The 22,813-nt window shown below is 35.9% G+C and overlaps 1 protein-coding gene across 2 annotated transcripts in view; it reads right to left on the bottom strand.

Moving 5' to 3' along the window:
• Nucleotides 1–22,158, bottom strand: part of LOC136033730 (ADP-ribosylation factor GTPase-activating protein 1-like) — a 40,596-nt gene extending 18,438 nt beyond the window's left edge. For both annotated transcript variants that reach the window (XM_065714621.1, XM_065714623.1), the window contains exons 1-5: nt 22,060–22,158; nt 8,535–8,702; nt 6,430–6,543; nt 4,528–4,763; nt 584–695 (exon numbers count right to left, since the gene is read on the bottom strand). In XM_065714621.1, the coding sequence (XP_065570693.1) occupies nt 584–695; nt 4,528–4,763; nt 6,430–6,543; nt 8,535–8,702; nt 22,060–22,119 (690 nt within the window). In that variant the 5' untranslated portion in view covers nt 22,120–22,158. The remainder of the gene's footprint in view (nt 1–583; nt 696–4,527; nt 4,764–6,429; nt 6,544–8,534; nt 8,703–22,059) is intronic.
• Nucleotides 22,159–22,813: the final 655 nt, after the last annotated feature.

Genomic DNA, 22,813 nt, shown 5'->3' with positions numbered 1-22,813 from the left:
TTCTACGACAACTCCTTCTATACGAAGTGCCCTGGTCTATAACCAAAAAATAAATAAAAATAAATAAATAAATAATTATTTGTTCCAACATTGTTCTTTACTTAGGTAGCGCGACTGCGCTATTAGACTCCATCATTTTATATTTTTCTATATACTCTAAGGGGGGAGAGGGGTTATTTTCTGTGGGGGTAAACACTGGCCACCATGACCTTCAGGCCTTCGTCAATATATTCAAATCAGTGAAAACCGAAAATATTTCAAACATGCACAGAGAGTTCAACAACCCTTCCCCCTAAAAAAAGAAGACATTACGAAATAAAAGCAAACCGAAGCGAAAAACAAACCAGCAAGTATTTTCAAACGGAAGCGAAAAACTAAGAAAACAAAAGAGAAACGGTTGAGTAGCTTCTATCTAATCCAGAACATAACTAAAACCTATTTAATAAAATGAAGAAAGCCCACTTTTAATTCAGTGTGGGAACACTGCTTTGAGTCGCATTGACTGCAACTTTTCATTCACCTCGATAATTGATAGTTCTGATCCAACCAAATTCAACTTGCAAACAATAGAATTAGTACTTACACTGGCAAGTGATGACACAGCGTTTTCTAATAAATCTGACTGATTTTTTTGCGGTGTTTCCACAGTGTTACCAAATCCACTATATCGCCCACCCTGGGAAGGCGGTAAATTGCTAGAATGAAAAAAAAATGATTATACTGCAGAGTAGGTTCCCATTTTAAAATGCTTTTCAGCTGCAATGCTTTAATGATATGTGGCAGCACTTTGAAACGAGCATGAAAATACTCTTTTCATCTCTATATTTTTCTATTTATTATTCTGAAAAGGTATGTTAGTGGCAGGACCAGGGACCCATCATAAACCTTGAGCATTTTTAGATTTTAAGCTAAATTTCAAATTGAAATTGGTAACTACTTGCTTGGATGCTACAGTGAAGCTTTCCATTCAAAAGCAGAAACATGAATAAGAGAAACGACAGCTTGAGGAACAACTTCAGAAAGTCCTCTCTGGCATAGTCTGTAAAACTAGGCAACAGGACAAAAACAAAGGGTTTCTCTCACAATAATGCAAGCCAAACTTGCAATGATGCAAAACATGAAATAAACCAATACTGCCATGTGTTTCAGTGTCTATTTTGATGGAGTACCAAGAGCTTCAAAATAAAACACTTGTACCCCTTGGACCTACCTTCCTTTTATTGATGCTTAAAAATCACAATTTTATAAGATTTTTTTTTGGGTTAGTTAAAATTACTGTTGCCACGCTGAACTGTTAAAATAAATAAGCAAAACTAATCAGCTAAATCTGATAACACTTTCCTTTCGAAAAAAAAATTAACTATTAACAGTCTGTCGATTCCCAAAGACAACTATATCTTCATAGGAAACCACCACTTTCTAAAACTGTGTGGTGTTATGCGTTTTAGCTAATTTTTTGCTGATTTTTCAGTTATGTTTCTTTTTTTAATTCGACAACCACTATTACCAAAGCCAGCAATGGTTCCATATGGAGCATTTTTCATTACTAGTTGAGCTCCCGATTTTTCGATTTTTTTAAAGATTAGTATGGCTGAATGTTTTCACTTAACCAAATGAAAGGATGGTATTTATTTTCACTACCCTTGGTACTTCAATAAGTATGTCTATTTATGCCCAGGGAAATTTATATCTTCCTGTTTCTACGACAAATTACACATATAGTCAACTTTCTTATGATTTCCTACTTCTGTTTAACCATTTGATTTTTAATAATGAATCCTCACGCAAGGATCCGATAACAAGAGCAAAGAGCTCCTATGGCACTTGTGACGAGGTCGGAAGAGCCAAGAGCTCGTATGGTATGAGCTCTAACAAAATTCTAAGAATCAATAGATTGATTTAAAAGGAAAATCAGAGGCTTAATGCCGGTCAGGATTTAAAATAAGAGCTCTGAGTCACGATGTCCTTCTAAATATCAAAATTCATTAAGATCCGATCACCCACTCGTAAGTTAAAAGAACCTCAATTTTTCTAATTTTTTCTCTCCCTTCAGCCCCCCCAGATGGTAGAATAGATCGGATCCGTTCCGGTTATATCAATCACGTATCTAGGACTTATGATTATTTTTCCCATCAAGTTTCATCCCGATTCCTCCACCCTAAGCGTTTTCCAAGAGTTTTAGGTCCCCTCCCCCAACTCCCCTCAAAGTCACCGAATCCGGTCGGGATTTATAATAAGAGCTCTGAGACACGATATCTTTCCAAACATCAAATTTCAGTAAGATCCGACCACTTCGTCGTAAGTTAAAAACGCCTCACTTTCTCCAATTTTTCAGAATTAACCCTCCCCCCTACTCCCCCAAAGAGACCGGATCCGTTCCGGCTATGTCAATCACGTATCTAGGACGTGTGCTTATTTTTACCACCAAGTTCCATCCCGATCCCTCCATTCTAAGCGTTTTCCAAGATTTTAGATTCCCCCCTCCAACTCCACCCAATGTCACCGGATCTGGTCGAGATTGAAAATGAGAGCTCTGAGACACGATATCCTTCCAAAGATCAAATTTCATTAAGATCCCATCACCCGTTCGTAAGTTAAAAAACTTCATTTTTTCTATTTTTTCCGAATTAACGGGCCCTCCCCCCCCCCACAGATAGTCAAATCGGGAAAAAGATTATTTCTAATTTAATCTGGTGCGGTCCCTGATAAGCCTGCTAAATTTCATCGTCCTAGCTTACCTGGAAGTGCCTAAAGTAGCAAAACCGGCACAGACCGACAGAATTTGCGATCGCTATATGCCAATTGGTTAATACCAAGTGCCATAAAAACTATGTGCTTCAATAGCTAAGTTTGTTTCACTAATTTTTGACATTGGATGCAGGTTGCATGGTGACAAATCATATTATTTTTGCACATTTATTTATTTGCTTAGTCCTTAAATGACAAATAGCATGTCAGCAGTGTTATGCAAAAGTCATACATTTAAAAAGAACTAAGTTATTGGGCTAATTTTGCTAGACTGACATTATTCTGCAGAATTTTACGAGGGAGCCATTGCTCCAGTCAGATTTACTTTAATTCTAAATTATACGTTCGCAATTTGAAACTAAGTCTTTGGTTACAAAATTGGAAAGGCCACTTTTCAACTATGAAAAGCTAGTTCGAAATATAAAAAGACGATCGAAAATTCAGCAAACAATATTTATAAAACAAAATCATTCTATTCCCCGCCATTGCTATTAAGGTTTTACCTCAAACCAGGTTCACAGCAAAACTAATATGCATAGTTCAGTGTTGCAACCTAAGGGAAAAGTCATACCTCCTTTAACGAGGATTAGTTTCTAGATTACTTTTACTAAAACTAATACTCGGTAAAATTTTACTAGGGATCAACTGTTCTTGCCAGATTTTTTTTGCTCTAAATGACAACATTGCAGTTTGAAATTAAGCTTGAAATTAAAAGCCCACTTTAGAAACTGAAAAGCCAATTCGAAATAAAAAAAAAAGACAATCGAAAATTCAGCAAACAATATCTATATAACAAAATATTCTATGTAGCGCCATTGCTATTAAGGTTTTGTTTAAAACCAAGTTCACAGCGCTACTAATATGCAGGGTTCAGCGTTGCAGCATAACACCTCCTTCAACCGGTATTAACTTACTGGTTACTTTTGCTAAAACAAACATTAGATAAAATTTTACTAGGTATCGATTGTTCTCGCCAGATTTTCTTTTACTCCAAATGACACCATCACAGTTCGACATTGAGCCTAGCTTTAAAATTGGAAAGTCCACTTTCCAAATTGAAACAATTCGAAATAAAAAAGACGATCGAAAATTCAGCAAATAATATCTATATAACAAAATCCTTCTATTTCCTACAATTACTATTCAGATTTTACGCAACACCTGCTTCACAAGTTGTTTCTCAAAACAAAACAAAAACAAATTTGGAAAGCACCACAAAGTGTTCTGCAAGAGCAGTAGCGCAACTAATATGCAGGGTTCAGTGTTGCAACGTAATGGAAAAGTAATACCTCCTTTAACCATAGCTAAGTTACTGGTTACCTTTGTTAAAACTAGCACTATTATGCAAAATCTGAAAAGGGATCGATTGGTTCAGTCAGATTTCTTTTTACTGCAAATGATACGATTCAATTCTAAGTTGACCCTTTAGTAAAAAAAGTTGAAAAGCCACTTTTGAAACTGAAAAGCCAATAAAAAAAAAAAAAAAAAAAAAATCAAGCCCAAAAAGTTAGCAAACATTTTTTAACTAGTAAAATCATTTTAATTCTAAGTAATAGACTAGTAATCAACTAGTATCAAGATTTTATGCAAAAACAAAATTCCCAAAGTTATTTCTGAACAGTAAAATTATCATAATTAAAAATTTGGAGAATGAGACAAAGGGTTTCATACCAGCAGTAGGGCTACTGATATGTAGAGATGTATATTAAAGTAGATACAGTCCTCCGAAGCAATTTTTTTAAAGCAATTTAGATTTTGAACATACAGAATAGACCTTACTCGGGTCTCATGGCGTTAGCATCTTTCCTACTTTGGAAGAATGCTTCCTTCTCGTTAGAAAAATTTTGATATCCACTTTGGTAGCCACCTTGATACGAGCTTGTACTCATAGAAACCGGGGAAGATGCGCTACGATTCATCTGCGAAGAGGGCGATGAAGCTGATGGGAAGGACTTGTGGCTCTTAACCTGTGATGTTTCAATGCTCCATGGCCGACCTTCCGCCATTGCACTAATCTGCAACAAATTTACAACTTCTAAAAGAATAATATACATCTTCTATACACTTAAAATCTATGTTTTGCAAAGCAATACATAATAATAACAGCATTATAAGCAATTAAAATTTCTGTAGTGTAAAAAGCTCTGCGTAAAAAAGACAGTGTGAAAACTAATGTCTTCAATGATATCTTGGTTATTGTTTTTGAAATCTTCGTGTCCAATTAAATTTTCATGGCTTTACATTAGGAGCCCACCTTCATAGAAGGAAAACTTACATCTGAAATTTCATAAAATCTATTTTTAGATTAGAACTATTTTTAATTATCCGAAATTCCTTTGCTTCAAGTGCTTCCATCCCTCACCCATCAAAGGCCTTAAAAAAAATAATAAAGTTGAGCGGTTTTATAAACAGTGAAATTTTTAATTCAAATTATTATTACTTTCTTGCGTCAACTCGGATTTAGGAAATAAAATATTGGAGTCATAAGAAGTCATAAGCCTTCTTTCGTTTCTATATTCCTTCTTGTTCTTCTTTTTTAAACTGTATTTGGCTAATATTTTTATGGTAAAGTCATGATGTTTATACTTATGCCTCTATCAATATATACATGCGAGCAAAAACATTACGGTGAATAGAGGATTTCACTAGTGAGAGATTATGGGCTTCCGAGGAGATAAAATATTTTGTGTGTAAGCCCAAGTAGCAGTAGCGACAACAAATACAGAAACAATTTTCTCCTCTAATTTCATAATAAATTAGGTTATTTTTAAACTATTCCACCCCCCATGATGCCTCTGTGAAGCAAGACACACTCCAGATCACCGGTCTAATATATGAAATTATAATAAAAGAATTTGTGCAAGACGAAAAACAATGTACTTTTTAGTCTAAAGTTTACTTTCAATCTATAGTAGCACAGTGGATTGATGGTCGACTTGGCAATAGTGGGTCAGGTTTCAATTGCTGCTGCCGCAAGTTCGGGCGATGGGCTTGCTACCTATTCCTGCAAAGAGACCCAGCAACTGAAACGTCAACACCATATTCATCATCAATGGCTCTGGAGGATGTTTCTCTTCTTTTTAATTTTGGTTTTACAAATTTTTATCCCTCCTCCTTCTCCCCCCCCCTAAAAAACTAGTTAAGATAATTAGACAGCAATCTGTAAGATTTACTGTCCTTTTCCTTAATTTGGTTAATTTTGCATATACTTACAGACGTAGAATTCCATTTACATGTTGACAGTATCAAACGAACAAGGCTAAACAGCGGTACAAATCTTTCCTTTCATGGCATGGAATCACAGTTTTTACTGTTTCTTAAATTAACATTAAAGTTTGTTTTTACATTTGTGAATATTATATTTTCTCTCTTTACCCAATACATCCTTAAAACACCCCAAAAACATGGCAATATGAAAAAAGCCTGGGAAGTGTGGGACACCAGCTGCCCTCCCTTAACGGCAATAAGACTAAGTGACACAATTCATCTTTTGCTCAAAAACTGTAATAAGTGACTAACAACTCTTCCTACTGAATTCAAAATTACAGTAAAAATCTTTTCATCATTCACAGCATTTGTATTACCACAAAGTTTTAAAGAGTTTTTTGTTTTCTTTTCATTTGTATGTTTTTGGAATTTTCCAAAAACATATGGAACTTGTATGCCAAATTCTAAGATTACCTTATCTTTATATAACGCTGCAGCCCGTGTATTATATCGTTGATTAATGTTGGCCAGTGGATCCCAGTCGTCTTGACTTTCTAAAAACTCTCTTGCTCTCCTGTTGCCTCCAGCCTGGAAAGTTTTATTCATAAAGAACATGCAAAAGATAAAATAAATACAAATATTAATAAAAGGAAAAGCGAAGAAATGTTACAATGGAAACAAACAAAGGAGGATATTTATAAACTTGCTTTCAGAAACATGGCTCACTATATTGCTATGGCAAAAATAAGAAAATAAAGACACCTTGAGAAACTGATAAGAATGGAAACTCAAGCCTGTCTGAAAAAAATGGCCTATATGAATTGGTATCTTCTAGGGAACCACAAAATTATCGAACTTAAATAAACATACTAATTGCAACCAATGTTTGCATTAGCTATACAATTACTTTTTGTCTAATAAATTAATTGTATCTAAATTAAATTGAAAAATTAAATTGAAAAAGCAATTTAGAGAAATTGTAGTTACGAGATACTAATACTCATATATCTAAAAATTTACTCGCCAATACTGTTTTTCAGCAAACTCAGCATTGGGTGAAAAACATACAGGTCCAATAGCAACTCGAACAGTAAGATATTAAACCAAACATATTTTACAATCAGCAACAAGTTAAATCAAAAGAAAATTATTCCACAAACTAAGAAAAGTTTTATTCATCAAGTGAATAGAATGCATGGCCCACAATTGGGCTTAAAGTTACTATGAATTTTATAAGACATTATTCCCCTTATTGAAAGAAAAGATAAAATTGCATACAACCTGTAAACTGATTAAACTGAATTTATTTTGTTAAGTTACTAGGAAAATTAATTTGAGCTCATTCAAATTCTATCTTGGTTCAACATAGTAAAGTGTAGAGAGATACTGAATATGGGGGTTAGTACTTGCTTTCTCTTATTAGCAGTCCATCAGATTCGGGGCTGCATTTTTCTTTTATGAAACCGAAATTTATGAAGATTGACAAAAACTTAAGTTGTATCAATGCAGAAACCCTTGGTTTCAGAGAGCACAAAATGAGCATATTAGACTCTCTAGTAATACTGAATATTTTCATGATGATGCTAATTTCCGAGATATTAGAAGTTTTTAACCCCAACAAAAGTTATGATAATTTTATTTATAAAGCACTAATGGTCTGATTCTCTTCAATTTTGTATAATCTCGGACAAACATAGGCTATGTTGAAAAGTGTAAATTTGAATGCTCCATTTCATATGTTTGCATTTTCTTTAAAACGCTTGAAGTTTAGACAACATTTTCAAGTTGAATTGAATTTAGTAATCAAATCAATCACTCATAACCAGCTAATATCTAGCCTGTAACAAAATTGGCAGCATAATTGAAACATCAATATTCAAATGTGGCATGTCAACTTTTTTTTGAAAAATACATGTTTCCCTGTTCTAACTCAGACACCTTTAGCTTTGAAAGGGTCCAGTTTATCCTTTTAACTATTATTTAGGACATTAGCAGTTGAAATTGAAAGTTGTCCATGGCATTTTTAGCAACAAGTGGCGGGAAAACGTCTGTAAATCACATGCTACCCTTTCCAATAACTGTAGAGTCACATAATTTGAATAGTAAAATTGTAGAAGAGCAGTGTCTGATCTAGGGGGAAGGAGTCCCACTTATGTAGATGTAATTTATTTGTTCGAACCTTTACTTACTTTTATAGAAATCATTAAGAAAAACTGAAATAAATGGAACAAAAGTCACAACATTTTAACACATGCCCATTCTAAGGTTGAAAAATTCAAATTTCAAATTTTTATTAAATGTTACTAAATACTAGCCTCCCATCCCCACCACAAATTTATTTTCGAATAGAACACCCAGCATTTTAGGATATATTGGAAATAACGTCAAAACAGCAACATATCAAACAATAGAAAACCGAAATTTAAAAATCCCCTTGTTGAGTTGGAGAACCATATTGTGAGCTAGTAGCATACTTCTGTATACATTTGATAGTAAATCATAGAAATTTTACTGAATTCATAACAGATTCCGTGTGTGCTTAGGTTCACAATAACAGATTGGGGGAGCAGACTACTTACTTTCATTTTTTCTAGTTCAATTTCCTTCCATTTATCCATTGTGACTGACCTGACAAATGACAGATGAACCCCAAGTCCTCTGTGCTTTCCAGAACATTCTAAGCAGATCCAAATACCATAGGTAACAGATACCCACTGAGGATTGTATGCAGAACATTCAAAACATTTCTAAAATAAAATAATGATATTAAAACTGTTATAAATACAAAACATTAGTACGTGTACAAAGCAATTTAAAATCCTCTCAGTAGTTAAAGCAGTGTGTTCAAACTCCTAATAATGAGCAAAAATGAGTCTGTTTCCTCATAGGAAAACATTATTACATTTTTATAACTCGCAATAATCAAGCTCTAGCAGCAACAATTCACAAAAATACAATGACAAGTGCACAAGGGTTGTTTTATTCAATGGATATGTAAAAAAAGGTATTTTTCAAAATCTAGGGAGGGGTTGGTGTTTCCCTTTTTGTCAATTTTTAATAATGAAAATACAACACATATATTTTACAAAATCTAGGGGACAAATGCTCCCCTGCTCTTAGGCTTCCTTTATCCCAAATTGGTACCCTACTTACAGTTGTAAATAATGAAAGTATAAAAAGATTATTTTACAAAATCTAGAGGGCCATTGTCCCACTTTCCCTTCCCGCTCCATAATTGGTACCCCCACCTCCACGGAAAAATGCAACTGGAATTGCAAGGATAATTTATGGAACAAAGAAAATATTCCTTAAGTTAAACAGTTCATTGTAACATTAAACAGATTTTGATAACAACATTTAAATAAAAAAGATGTGCTGTCTGTGGTGACTCCAAGTGTTTAAAGTCAACCTAGTTTTAAACTTAGCCCACAGACATTAGTAACACAAGAAAAAATGTACAGTTTTCAATGATGGGAATCAATCCCCCAAAGGGAATCAGTTGATCAGTTGTAAATAATAAAAGTACAAAAAGAGTATTTTACAAAATCTAGAGGGCCATTGTCCCACTTTCCCTTCCCCCTCCCTAATTGGTACCCCCACCTCCACGGAAAAATGCAACTGGAATTGTAATTGCAAAGTAAGCAAATTTTTCATCAAATACAACATATTCAAGAATCTTTTATATATTCCAAGAGATGAGGAGTCACAAATGTTTGGTCTTGTTTTAGTTCTTTTTTTTATTTTCAGGAGTAAACATATTCAGCTATAGTATATAAATATTGACAAGGGACAAAGGTTAGGTTCTATGACTTTTTGGAGCAACAATGGGGATCCCAGGGACCCTTTCCCTGCAAAGTGGTGATTTATGCCATTTTGTGGCACATACAAAAAAGAAATTGGCCTAAATAGGACCGATTGCTATGTAGTGTGAAAATTGTCTGCAAGCCAGTTGGTTTTGAAACATAAAACACTGATTACGTAGCCTTTTAATATCAGATGCTATAATGTCTTGCAGTTGTGCATCTGTCACTAAATATATTTACAGTTGAAACAAAATAGATAGTAATTCTGGATGATAATTGTCAAGCCTTATTTGACTGAGTTGATCCAAACCTCTCCTCCTCCTCCCCCCCCTTTGGAAAACGACTTTATCAAGTCAATTTGTGCAGCTCCCTGACACGCCTAACAATTTTCATTTTCCAAGCACGTCCAGAAGCACCAAACTTGCCAAAGTACTGAACCCCACCCCTAACTCCCCCAAAGAGAGCGATTCCAGTATGGTTAGGTCAATCATGTATCTACAAAATTTACTCATTCTACCCACCAAGCTTCATCCTGATTCCTCCACTCTAAGCTTCATCCTGATTCCTCCACTCTAAGCTTTTTCGAAGATTTCTGATTTCCCCCTCCAACTCCCCCGAATGTCAACAGATCTGGGCGTGATTTGAAATAAGAGCTCTGAGTCATGAGCTCCTTCTAAATATCAAATTTCATTAAGACCAAGTCACCCATTCTTAAGTTAAAAATTCCTCAATTTTTCTAATTTTTCCAAATTAACACCCCCCCAGCTACTCCAAAGAGAACGGATCAGTTTCAATTATGTCAATCATGTATCTAGAACTTGTTCTTATTCTTCCCATCAAATTTCATCCTGATCTCTCCACTCTAAGCATTTTCCAAGATTTCTGTTTCCCCCCTTCAACCCCCTATGTCCCCAGATCAAATTCGAGTCGAAAATGGAGTATTTGAGACATAAGATCCTTCTATATATCAATTTTCATTAAGATCCAGACCACCTATTCATAAGATAAAGATACCTCAATTTTCACGTTTTCCAACAATTCTGGTTCTAAATATCAAATTTCATTAAGATCTGATCACCCATTTGTAAGTTACAAATACGTCATTTTTTTTTTTTTTTCTGAATTATCCCCCCCCCCCCCCAATTCCACTAAAAAGAGCGGATCCGGTCCGGTTATATCAGTCATGTATCTTGGACTTTTTTTATTCTTCCAACCCAGTTTCATCCTGATCTCTCTAATTTAAGAATTTTCTAAGATTTCTGGTCCCCCCCCCCCCAAAGACGCTGGATCCGGTTGGGATTTAAAATAAGAGCTCTGAGACACGACATCCATCCAAACATCAAATTTCATTAAGATCTGATCACCCATTTGTAAGTTGAAAATACCTCATTTTTTCTAATTTTTCCAATTTAACCATCTCCCCACTCTCCCCCAGATAGTCGAATCGGGGAAACAACAACTTCTAATTTATCTGGTTCCTGATACGCCTGCCAAATTTCATTGTCCTAGCTTACCTGGAAGTGCCTAAAGTAGCAAAACCAGGACAGTCAGTCTACAGTCTTCATCTAGCATCCAACGTGTGAGGATCTAGTGTTGTAAACTGTTGAGCCAAGTTTTTCAGCCGGACCATTAACCTCTTTAAAAAAATGGTCAGACAAAGACTAGTTTGTCCCGAATGTAGGCTTAGAGTCTTTTCAAACTCTGTAAAGTGTGGAGGGTGCAATTGCTTTTGCCAGAATTGATACAGCTAATTGGAGTGAGAGCTGGTGTTGTCCTGACTGCTCCTCTAAGAAAATGCCAATCGATCAGGTAAATTCACCTGTTTTATCTTCACCTCGCATCCCTCATTCTCCAAATTCAAGGGCTAGGATGCTTAATATCTTAAAAGAGCTTAAATCGCCAGTGTCCCCCTCTTCATAGAAGTTGACTCTAGCCTCTCCCTATTTGCAACATGAAGTGACGTCCCCCTCTTGAAGTTTCTTGTCAGACTGAGGGCCAGGCCTTTTCTTCCTTCGACCCATCCTCAGAGGCGCCATTTGGACCAAATTTTGGGGTGGGCATGAACTCTATCTTGCCCCCCCCCCACTCACTTTGTGTGGCATAATCATCTAGGAAATTGGCATTTGACAGAACTCGAGAATTTTATAATGAATCTTATCTACTTTCAAAGTTTACAATGATTAATTGCAAATAGCGTAATTACCCCAAGGGTCGTCAAGTAATTACGCTCTTTGGTTAATAGGCGTGCAATAATTTCAAATCAATTGGACAGAATGAATTATGTTGGACATAATGGATTATTATGACCGGCAAAGGGCCCTTTGTGGTGGGGGCTTGGGCCCCCTAGAAAATATGGGGTGGGCATTTACCCATCCCTGACTCCCCCCCCCAAACGGCGCCTCTGCCCATCCTATACTCTGAACACCACCATTGGAAAATTACGCACCTGCTCACATGAGGTATCAGTTCAGACCAAACATTACTCATATGTTACCAGAGAAAATTTAACATGTCCAAATCCCTGTGTTAAAGATTTTGCTTACCAGACAAATCTTGATATTCTTAAACCATTAAAAGACAGATTAGAAGAGTTATTAAGCTACATTTCGACCGTAATTTCTGAACCCCTATCTGTAACTCAAAACAGTGATATAACAAGGAATAATGAAGTCGATCGAGTGAAAAAAAAAAAAAAACAGAAAATGCTATATTATCCCTCGCAAAATTCATTTGAGAGGTCAAGGGAGTTTGAACGAGTGACAAACCAGGTGATTAGCAATGACATTGACCGGAACGGTCTAGTTAATAATGTTGAAATGAAATCAATTATTCATGAACGTAATCCCACTGACAAATCTTCTATTACTATGGTAGAGGATCAGGCTCCCGAATACAGGAAAAACTTAACGGCTTCCGGTTGCATGCTGAAATTGAAAGAGGATAATGACATTTTTGTTTTAAAGACTAATAAGGTTACTACGAAATTCGATACAGATATTGAAATTGTTTATGAGAAACTTGTGGCATATGAAAGTTAAGGAAACGGAAGAATTAGCTGGAAAAAATGGTGATCAGCGTGTAATTGATAAAAATACAAAATCACTTTGCAATGATTTTTTACGTGCAAAATGTAACCACGGAAAAAGATGTAATCGGCTCCATATTTGTAAATATTTTCTGACGGGTTCTTACAATAAGAGTTCGTGCTTGTTTAACCATGTTTCAATTTGTTCTGTTTTTGTGTTGGGTCGTTGTTTCGGTTGTGACGAGTATCATGTTTTTTATACCAAAGTCTTTAAGTAGATTACTCCCTAAGCCACAAGCTACACCTTTGATGGGTACGATGGTAGTTCTAAGAATTTGACAAAAAAGGGGATGGATTTCGGAGGGAGGCCCCGTCCTTTCTGACTATGATTTCAGCTCGCAGCCCCCTGTACCAAGATCATTACAACTCGGTTCCTCTGGAGCTCTCCCGAACGCGTCCAACTTCTCCCGCGTACCAAAGGCCAGAGTTTTACGTACCCACCCAAATTCCCTTGCACACATTTTCGTTCCCCCTCTGTGTCTACCCAACCCACTTCCCCCGCCTCAGTCTCGTTTACAACACCAGACAGCACTCCCACTGAGCGACAGCAACTCACAGCAGCCATCCCACTTAATAACAGGTTTTCGCTATTAGAAGAAATTGATCTTGCAGAACGCCAGGAAACTTTTACCCAGGGCTTGTTCAATTTACCCCCAACTTTTAAAACTGAACCTCTTCCCCTCTCACTTCAAAGCCAGTTTAGTAGTCACCCTACTACTAGGCAAATTGATCTTAAGCCTAACCATAACACCTCCATCCCTACAAAACGTGATAAAACCCAGCCACCCCCAGAAAGTGTTCATAGACCTCCTCACCCTCATACTTCGATAGCACTCACGACCCCCTCCTCCCCTTGGTCAGGTTCCAGTCGACTTCTATTCTTATCCCCCTGCATTTTCAGCTCAACAATTAATAAACCCTTCCTGATTACATACTCCCCACTTACCCCTTGTTATCTCCTCCCTCCCTCTCTCTGTATACAGAAGTCGTATTTCCTTCCCCCTTACAGTATGCTGCCCCACACCCTCCCTAGTCTGCCGCAAACCAGCAATTTCTTGACGGACATGAATCACTATTTCCACCCAGCCCTCCCTTCCCAGCACCTTACGAAACCCCACCACCCTGGCCCATTCGTTTTATCCCTCGTGCTTAGCCTGTCAACGTGACCCAGGTCTGAGACGTTTTGCATTCAATAATTGTCATATAATAAGTCCAAATGCCTCTCCTCGCGCTTCGTCCATATCCTTGCATCAGTTACTTTACATTAGTTGCATTAGTTACTAATGCTGAAAGTCTTAGTTTTGGAAAGCTTACTGAACTCGAGGTGGTTTCAGAATCAAATTTGATTGATATTATAGCTGTTACTGAAGTTCAATCCCATGACCCAGGGTCCCTACGCTGACAAATTATTCAGAGTTTATTACATTCCGTCCTTCAGACCACCCACTCGGGAAAAATGGTGGCGAAGTTTGGTTTTTTACTAACAGTCACCTTTACCCAAAGGTTATTCAAGTCCCTAGCTTATCTGAGTATGATGAAATCCTCTGGCTAAGTGTTAGACCAAAAGTATTCCCTCGTCCATTTAGTATTATTGCAATAGATGTTTTCTATTACTCCCCAAATCAAAATATCAAGTCAAAACATAATTTTAACCAGCAATTACAGGCAAGTGCTGATTTTGTTATTTTTAAGTACCCCAATGCCGGCCTTTTCTTAGTTGGCAATGCCAACGACCTTAAAATGGGTTCTTTTTGCACTTCACTTAAAGTCAAGCAAATTGTTAAAACACTGACAACTCGGGGAAATACTCTCTTGATGTATTGCACTTACCACCCTCTTTAAAATTCTGATCTTCTTTCTTTTGGTATGCGGCTGAGTAATGAAGATTGGTCTGACATTTATAGTTTACAAAACCTTGATGAGAAAACGGCCACGTTTCATAAAAAGCTAATTGATGAATATCAAATTTTTTTCCCAGAAAAAAAGGTTTAAAAGGTACTTAAGTGATAAACCCTTTATTAATCAAACAATAAAAACATTAATTAGAACCAAATTGAAGCTTTTAAAAAATGGTAAACTCAATAAAGCCAATATACTAAGCAAATCAATTAAAAGAGAAATTCGTAAATTGGCACAATCATACTACAAAAATTAGATCAAAGAATTGTTCACTAATAAGCCAAAAAACTGGTATTCCGAGGTTAAAAAGCTATGCGGCAGGAGTCTTGACCAGCTTAATTACAATTTACCAGAGCCCCCCAATGTTACTGCAAATAATCTAAATAAATTTCTTGCTTCCATTGTCCAGAGCCTTCCAGCATTGCCAATCCAATTATCAATAGGAGCCCCATCCCCCTTTTTCTGGACTGTTTCCCCATCTGAGATAGAAAGAAGAATTGACAAACTAAGGAAGACAAGTGTTTGTCCTTTGGATATCCTGTTTCCTCTTGTTAGAGCCTTTGGTGACTTCCTTTCTAAGCCCTTATCTGTCCTGTTTAACGAAATTACTAAGTCTGGGCAAATTCCAACAATTTGGAAACAGGGTTTCATTACCCCTTTGAAAAAGAAAAACGGAAAGCCTGGCTTTGAAGGCGTTCGACCTATTACTCTTACTCCTATCTTTTCAAAGTTGTATGAAGGATTCCTTGCAGATTTGCTAAAAGAAAAAAAACCCTACCTCTTACTAACCTGAAGCAATTTGGAACCCTAAAATCAACTTCTACATCCCACTACCTTGTTTCTCTTATTGACCATATCAGGAAAATCCTCGAAAAGTCTAATTCCTGGCTAAACTTAATTTCCATTGACCTTCAGAAAGCCTTTGACCTTGTTAACCACAATATTTTAATTGAGAAACTAGTAAGCGAGTTCAATATCAATCCCTTACTGGTAAAATTGGTTGCCTCCTTTTTAACAAATAGATTGCAGGTTAAATACCAGAACCATTACTCAAATCCTCTCCCTATCTACAATGTCATACCCCAAGGAACTCTCCTAGGCCCCCTCCTCTTTTCAGTCATGATCAACAGCCTTGAAGAGGAAGTTCCTGACTGTTGGAAATTTGTTGATGACCTAACAATTCTTGAAAGTTGCTTCAGAAATTTAATAAGTGACCCTATTAATATCCTCAATGAAATTGGAAGTGAGGCTTTGGACTTAGATATGACAGTAAACCCCTCTAAGTCCATGATAATGCTGATTTGTTTCCTCAAATCCTCGCCCTGTTTTCTAAATCCTATCCCTCCTGAAATTTATGGGTCCCCGGTTAAATTACTAGGAGTCACATTTTCTTCAAATTTAAAATGGAATATCCACATGAAAGACATCACCCATAAAGCTAATGGGTCTATCGCCCTCCTTAAGCTCCTAAATAAATATAGCATCCCCCTTCTCACTCCACGAGGTTGTACACGTCTTTTGTCCGCCCGCATCTTGAATATGCTTGTCTAGTTTGGCACCCTGGCATCTCTTGTGAGGAATCAGACAAAATTGAGTCAATCCAAAAAGAACCTTGCAAACAATTTTCAAAAAAGGCAAGGTGCCTTACTCTCTGCTCCTAAAAAAAAATTGGTTTAGAAAACCTTGAGTGAAAGCGGTTATCATTGTGCCTCTATTTTTCAAACAAGAGCTAAGAGCTCATATGGCACTTGTGACGAGGCGAGAAGAGCTAAGACCCAAGAGATCATATGGTATGAGCTCTAACAAAATTCTATGAATCAATAGATTGATTTAAAAAGGAAAATAATAGGCTTAATGCCGGTCAGGATTTAAAATAAGAGCTCTGAGTCACGATGTCCTTCTAAATATCAAAATTCATTAGGATCCGATCACCCACTCGTAAGTTATAAATACCTAATTTTTTCTAATTTTTCCTCTCCCTTTATCCCCAGATAGTCGAATCTGGGAAAACGACTTTATCAAGTCAAATTGTGCAGCTCCCTGACACGCCTACCAATTTTAATCGTCCAGGCACGTCCAGAAGCACCAAACTCGCCAAATCACTGACACCCCCCAACACCCCCAAAGAGATCAAATCCAGTACGATTCTGTCAATCACGTATCAAGGACATTTGTTTATTCTATCCACCAAGCTTCATCCCGATTCCTCCACTCCAAGTGTTTTTCCAAGATTTCCCCCTCCAACTCCCCCAATGTCAAAAGATCTGGTTGGGATTTGAAATAAGAGCTCTGAGACATGAATTCCTTCTAAAAATCAAATTTCATTAAGGTCCGATCATCTATTCGTAAGATAAAAATACCCCAATTTTCACGTTTTCCAAGAATTCCGGTTTCCCCCTCCAACTCCCCCCAATGTCACAGGATCTGGTAGGAATTTAAAATTAGAACTTTAAAGCACAAGATCCTTCTAAATATCAAATTTCATTAAGATCTGGTCATTTTCGTAAGTTACAAATACCTCAATTTTCAAAATTACCCCCCCCCCCCCCCAATTCCACCACATAGAGCAGATCCGGTCTGGTTATGTCAGTCATGTATCTTAGACAGGTTTCTATTCTTCCCATCAAGTTTGATCCTGATCTCACCGCTTTAAGTATTTTCTAAGATTTCCGGTCCCCCCAACTGCCCCCCCCCCAATTACACTTGATCCGGTTAAGATAAAATAAGAGATCTGGGTTACTAGGTCCTTCTAAATATGAAGTTTCATGAAGATCCGATCATTCCTTCGTAAGTTGAAAATACGTCATTTTTTCTTATTTTTCAGAATTAGCCCCCCCCCAATAGAGCGGATCCGTTCCAATTATGTAAATCATGTATGTAAGACTTCTGCTCTTATTTTTCCCACCAAGTTTCATCCCGATCCCTCCAATCTAAGCGTTTTCCATGATTTTAGGTTCCCCACCCCAAACTTCCCCCAATGTCACCAGATCCGGTCAGGATTTAAAATAAGAGCTTTGAGACACGATATCCTTCTAAATATTAAATTTCATTGAGATCCGATCACCCGTTTGTAAGTTAAAAATACCTATTTTTTTCTAATTTTTCAGAATTAATCCCTCCCCCAACTACCCCAAAGAGAGCGGATCCGTTCCAGTTATGTCAATCATGTATCTAGGACTTGCTTATTTTTCCCACCAAGTTTCATCCCGATCCCTCCACTCTAAGTGTTTTCCAAGATTTTAGGTTTCCCCCTCCCATATCCCCCCCCCCCCCAATGCCACCAGGTCCGGTCGGGATTTAAAATAAAAGCTCTGAGACACGATATCCTTCCAAACATCAAGTTCGTAAGTTAAAAATACTTCAATTTTTCTATTTTTTCCGAATTAACGAGCCCCCCACTCCCCCCAGATGGTCAGATTGGGAAAACAACTATTTCTAATTTAAGCTGGTCCCGTCCCTGATATGCCTGCCAAATTTCATCGTCCTAGCTTACCTGGAAGTGCCTAAAGCAGCAAACCAGGACCGACAGACTGAGAGAATTGGCAATTGCTATATGTGACTTGGTTAATACCAAGTGCCATAAAAATGCAATAACAAACCCTCGGACAGCAAGTATTCTCCCCAAACGTCACTCACCATCCAGATTACGACAGCCTTGAGCTGTTTCTGAGCCCATCCCAGTCTTGTGTCCCATTTGCTGCATTACTTCCAGATATGAAAAAACCTTTGTTCCCTTCATCACAGAAAAAAAATGAATAAAATTTCCAACTAGTTTCTCCCTTTTTTTGTGAGGTGCTGCCTAGGTTGTTGCACTTATTTCCTTGCCCCCCTGTTTTTGGTCTAGTTTCCCTTTTAATTCATATGAATTTTTTGTGTGTTTTATGTTTTGTTCTTTTTTGGACTTTTTTTAGTGTCCCTTTCAATTTGTAGATATACATATTTATTTCTTGATCTTTTCTGTATTATTTGATTATTTTGTCCCCTTCCTTTTTTTCTGACTTGTTTTGTTCAAGTTTAGTTTGACCAAAGTCTGAATTTGGCCCTTTGAGGGCTTGTGATAGAGATTTTTTTGGAATAAATATCTTATCTAGACAGACCAACAGACACACAGACAGAATTTGCGATTGCTATATGTCATTTGGTAAATACTTAGATACTTTGTATCTAATACTTTGGTATCTAATACTTTTAGATATCTAATGCCTATTTAATATCTAATACTTTGCACATAATCTCAAAATAGATACTTTGGTGGATTACTTAGTTGAAACTATCAGTAAATTCTGAAATAAGTAAAAAACACTATGTGCATCCAGGTTGTTAAAGTGGCATATCTACAATAACTCATGTATGACTAAAGATATAAATTAATAGCTTAAGTGACCCTGCTGAAAATTTAAGGGAGTATTAAATGGGGAGGTCAAGTAGCTTTTAAGTTTTGACTTGGGAGGACCAAGGGGAGCTTATCAAGGACAATAAGAAAAAAAATGACTGTATTGATGTCTTTGTGTGAAATATTCTACTTTTTACATTGACCTGCAAAAAATCCCCAGCAATGAAGATACCTCAGATAAAGTTTGGTAACCAAAGCAACCTCAAGCAGAAAAACATCTGGCTACATTGATTCTTGATTTCCTGCTTTTAGACAAAAATTTAACTTTTTTGTTAACTAACCAAATCGTAAATTCTTTTTCAGTATTGGTTGCTTTTATTTTTGTTGCTTAAGTTAGTGGAATTTCTCAATTGTGAGCCATTTTCAACCACTTTAAAATATTCAATTATTTCCAAAATGTGTCAGTAATTGCACTCCTGATGACATTGCAATGATATAGCATCAAAATTCCTCCCTCTTGTATACTCCTCCTCACAGTCACCTTGGGGTATTCATAAATCTTCTGCTGACTAGAATTGTAGACCATTGAAGGTCAGAATAACAAAAAAAAAACACCCAAATAATGGACCAGGGGCATATAGGTCAAACATCTCAAGAAGAAGTGGTCCACTAATCTTGTCTGAGGGGCATCAACTTTACATCCTTATCTGGTAAAATACTAACCATATTCATATTACAACACCTAAAAACAGCCCTAGACTGTGGCCATAGTGAATTAGGTTAAAGTTTTAGATAAGACAAATTATTGTTTTACATAAAACTAAATGATATTTTTAGTATTAGAGAAGACTAGGCAGCTTGAACAAGATATAATACAATAAGATACTCATAATGAAATTATGAGATACTCATAATAAAATTATGAATTATGACCCATGTATTCGAGGTTTTGACATGATGGTGATCAGTATGGCTTCAGCTGTATGGATGGCACAAAATCCAGTAGATCTTCAATTTTACAGTAAAACAGTACTTTTTTCCAAAATATAAGCCTAAACAATAAGCTACAATCTAATTCTTATGCAGATAGACCAAAACAAACTTAATAAATATTCCTTTTACTAACTAATGAAAAAAATATGTCTATTAAAAATGAACATAAATTGATTTTAAAAACTTTTCTGAACAATAAAGAAGTTTAAAAGAATAAGTCTTTCCAAATAAAATGATTCCTTCTGGATTAAATTCTATTTTGAACCCTTAATGAGGCCCCAAAAGACAACTTATTGTCTTGTTTTTAGTTTGTAGATTAGGCTATACTGTGAAGTGAAAAAATTAGTTAAATCTATTAAAATATGCTTATGCAAAAATTAGCCTTCAAAAAAGGCCTTAAACAACTCTTTATGACATTTCAATGGCCTGTAACAAAAAAATAATATAAAATACATTAGAACTAACCTTTACATACAAAACTGGTATTTTCTTGTTATTCAAGGTGGGGCTACAAGATTCCTATTTAATGTTTTCAATAATTATGATTTTAATTGTATAATTTTTGTTTTTCTCTGTCATTTTTAATGGGTTTCGGGTTGTTTTTAAAAAGTCCTGCCAATTTACTTTAAAAGTGATATTTACTATTAAGAGTAATGAAAATGGGGTAATTTTTTTGCAGTTCATATAATTGACTTACCAATAAAGTGAACATACCACTTGATGCTTTTTTGTGTTCTTTACAAATATAATAATTGCTTTTGGTTAATTTATAGCAAACAGTATTACTAGCTTTTGTATAAAGTGAATACACCACTTGATGCCTTTTTTATGCTCTTTACAAATATAATAATTGCTTATACTGGAAATTCAGATTTAATCACTTTTTGACTTCTTAAAAATGACCTAAATATGGGGTATAAAAAAGGCTTAAAACATTGGTCTCAGACTTTAAAACATTGGACTCAAACTTACCATTTGATTATACATCCATATTTTTAATGTTATATTATCCACAAGCAGTGATTCTCCATGATTAAATTGGATAAATAAATTTTATCAATGTTATGGTGTTTTCTTCTTCCTTGACATTGAATTTAAAATAAAAGTATGTGTTTTTGGTCAAAAATATGAAAGTCAGCTATTATAAACACCTGTTATACTGTTTGCTATAAATGTAAGTATATTAAATACAGCAATGGTTAGTTTACATATTTAATATATGGTATGCTTTATCCCCACCCCCTGATGTGCAAATATATAGCCCAAATTTGTTTCTAAACTATTACAGATTTGCAATTTCAAATATCCTATTATTTTGTAAAAAACAACAGAAAACGCATGCTTTAATTGAAATTTTGGCAACAAGGAAGAAGAAAACACCATAATATTGATAAAAATTTATTTATCTAATTTAACCATGGAAAATCAGTGCTTGTGGATAATATAACATTAAAAAATGGATTTATAATGAAACAGTAAGTTTCAGTCCAATGTTATAAAGTTTAAGACCAATGTTTTAAGCCTTTTTTATACCCAATATTTAGGTCATTTTTAAGAGGTCAAAAGTGCTTAAATCTGAATTTCCAGTAGGCTAGAATCAATTATTATATTTGTAAAGAGCATAAAAAAGGCATCAAGTGATATATTCACTTTATACAAAAGCCAGTAATACTGTTTACTATAAACTTACTTTGCTTTTACATACTTTAGCCTGTAGACCCATCCCTGAAAGTTTCATTTTCCTAGCCTAACCCCTTTCCAAGATAGCAAGAAGTCACTAAACTAGAATTTTACCATATATTTAAATCGGAGATATCTTTCAAGATTGGGTGCTATGAAAAACTGGGGTCTTACCCTAGCCTATATGCCTTTTTAGAAAGCCTACTGAATGCAAGGTTACATTTATTTTCTTCTATCTGATTTCTGCCTCACAATGTATATTTACTGAATATGTGAACCAATTAACGATGCTATTCAAAAAAATAACTTACATTGTTTTCATCTTTAGGACGAAGCTCCTGCAATACTTTTCTTGTCCTAGGACTAGCCATGATTTTCTTCGCGTTCTTCAAGGAGGCACACTCGTGCCTCTATAAAGAGGCGACACACGACAATGTTAAGCGATCTTCGGTTCCAGTGGTCGCAGACGGATGGGGAGGGATGCATTTCGTAGCCCGAGCTCCAACTAAGAAACCTGCAAAATTTCCGATCGGATGTGATCCGATGTCACATCCGACATCGGATCTGGGTGTACGAAGACTCATTCGATGCGGAATTCTCCGAGTAAGTGCCCATGAAAGTTTCGTAGGAAAATCTTAACCCCCCGAAAGTTTCGACCCTTACTGGCGGTTTTTTTTCACAACATCAAAAAATTTTTGATAACACCTGGACAGCTTATCATTTGAGAGATAACAGAATATTAGCTTCTTATGAGCAAAAGAAACATTTCGGTCGTTCTATCTATTTTTTTTCTATTTTATACAATGATTTAAAAGCGGGGGGGGGGGGGTTCCTCTCCTAATTCCTGTACGAGGAGTACAGGAATTATTAAATTACATCCACCATGGATTGTAGAAAAACGTACAGAATTAATATGAAAAAAAATTAAACCTGTACAAAAGAGTCTTTAAAAGCGGGGGGTTTGCCTCTCCTAATAGTCTTCTTATAGTCCTAATAGTCTAATAGTCCCATGTTAATTTTTGAAATTCTTAAAAGTTACGAATATCAACATTCAAGTACATCAAA

Source organism: Artemia franciscana, chromosome 12 (assembly GCF_032884065.1).
Source record: "Artemia franciscana chromosome 12, ASM3288406v1, whole genome shotgun sequence".
NCBI lineage: Eukaryota > Metazoa > Arthropoda > Branchiopoda > Anostraca > Artemiidae > Artemia > Artemia franciscana.
Note: the sequence above shows the minus strand (reverse complement) of the source record. Positions and strands in the feature narration are given on the sequence as shown.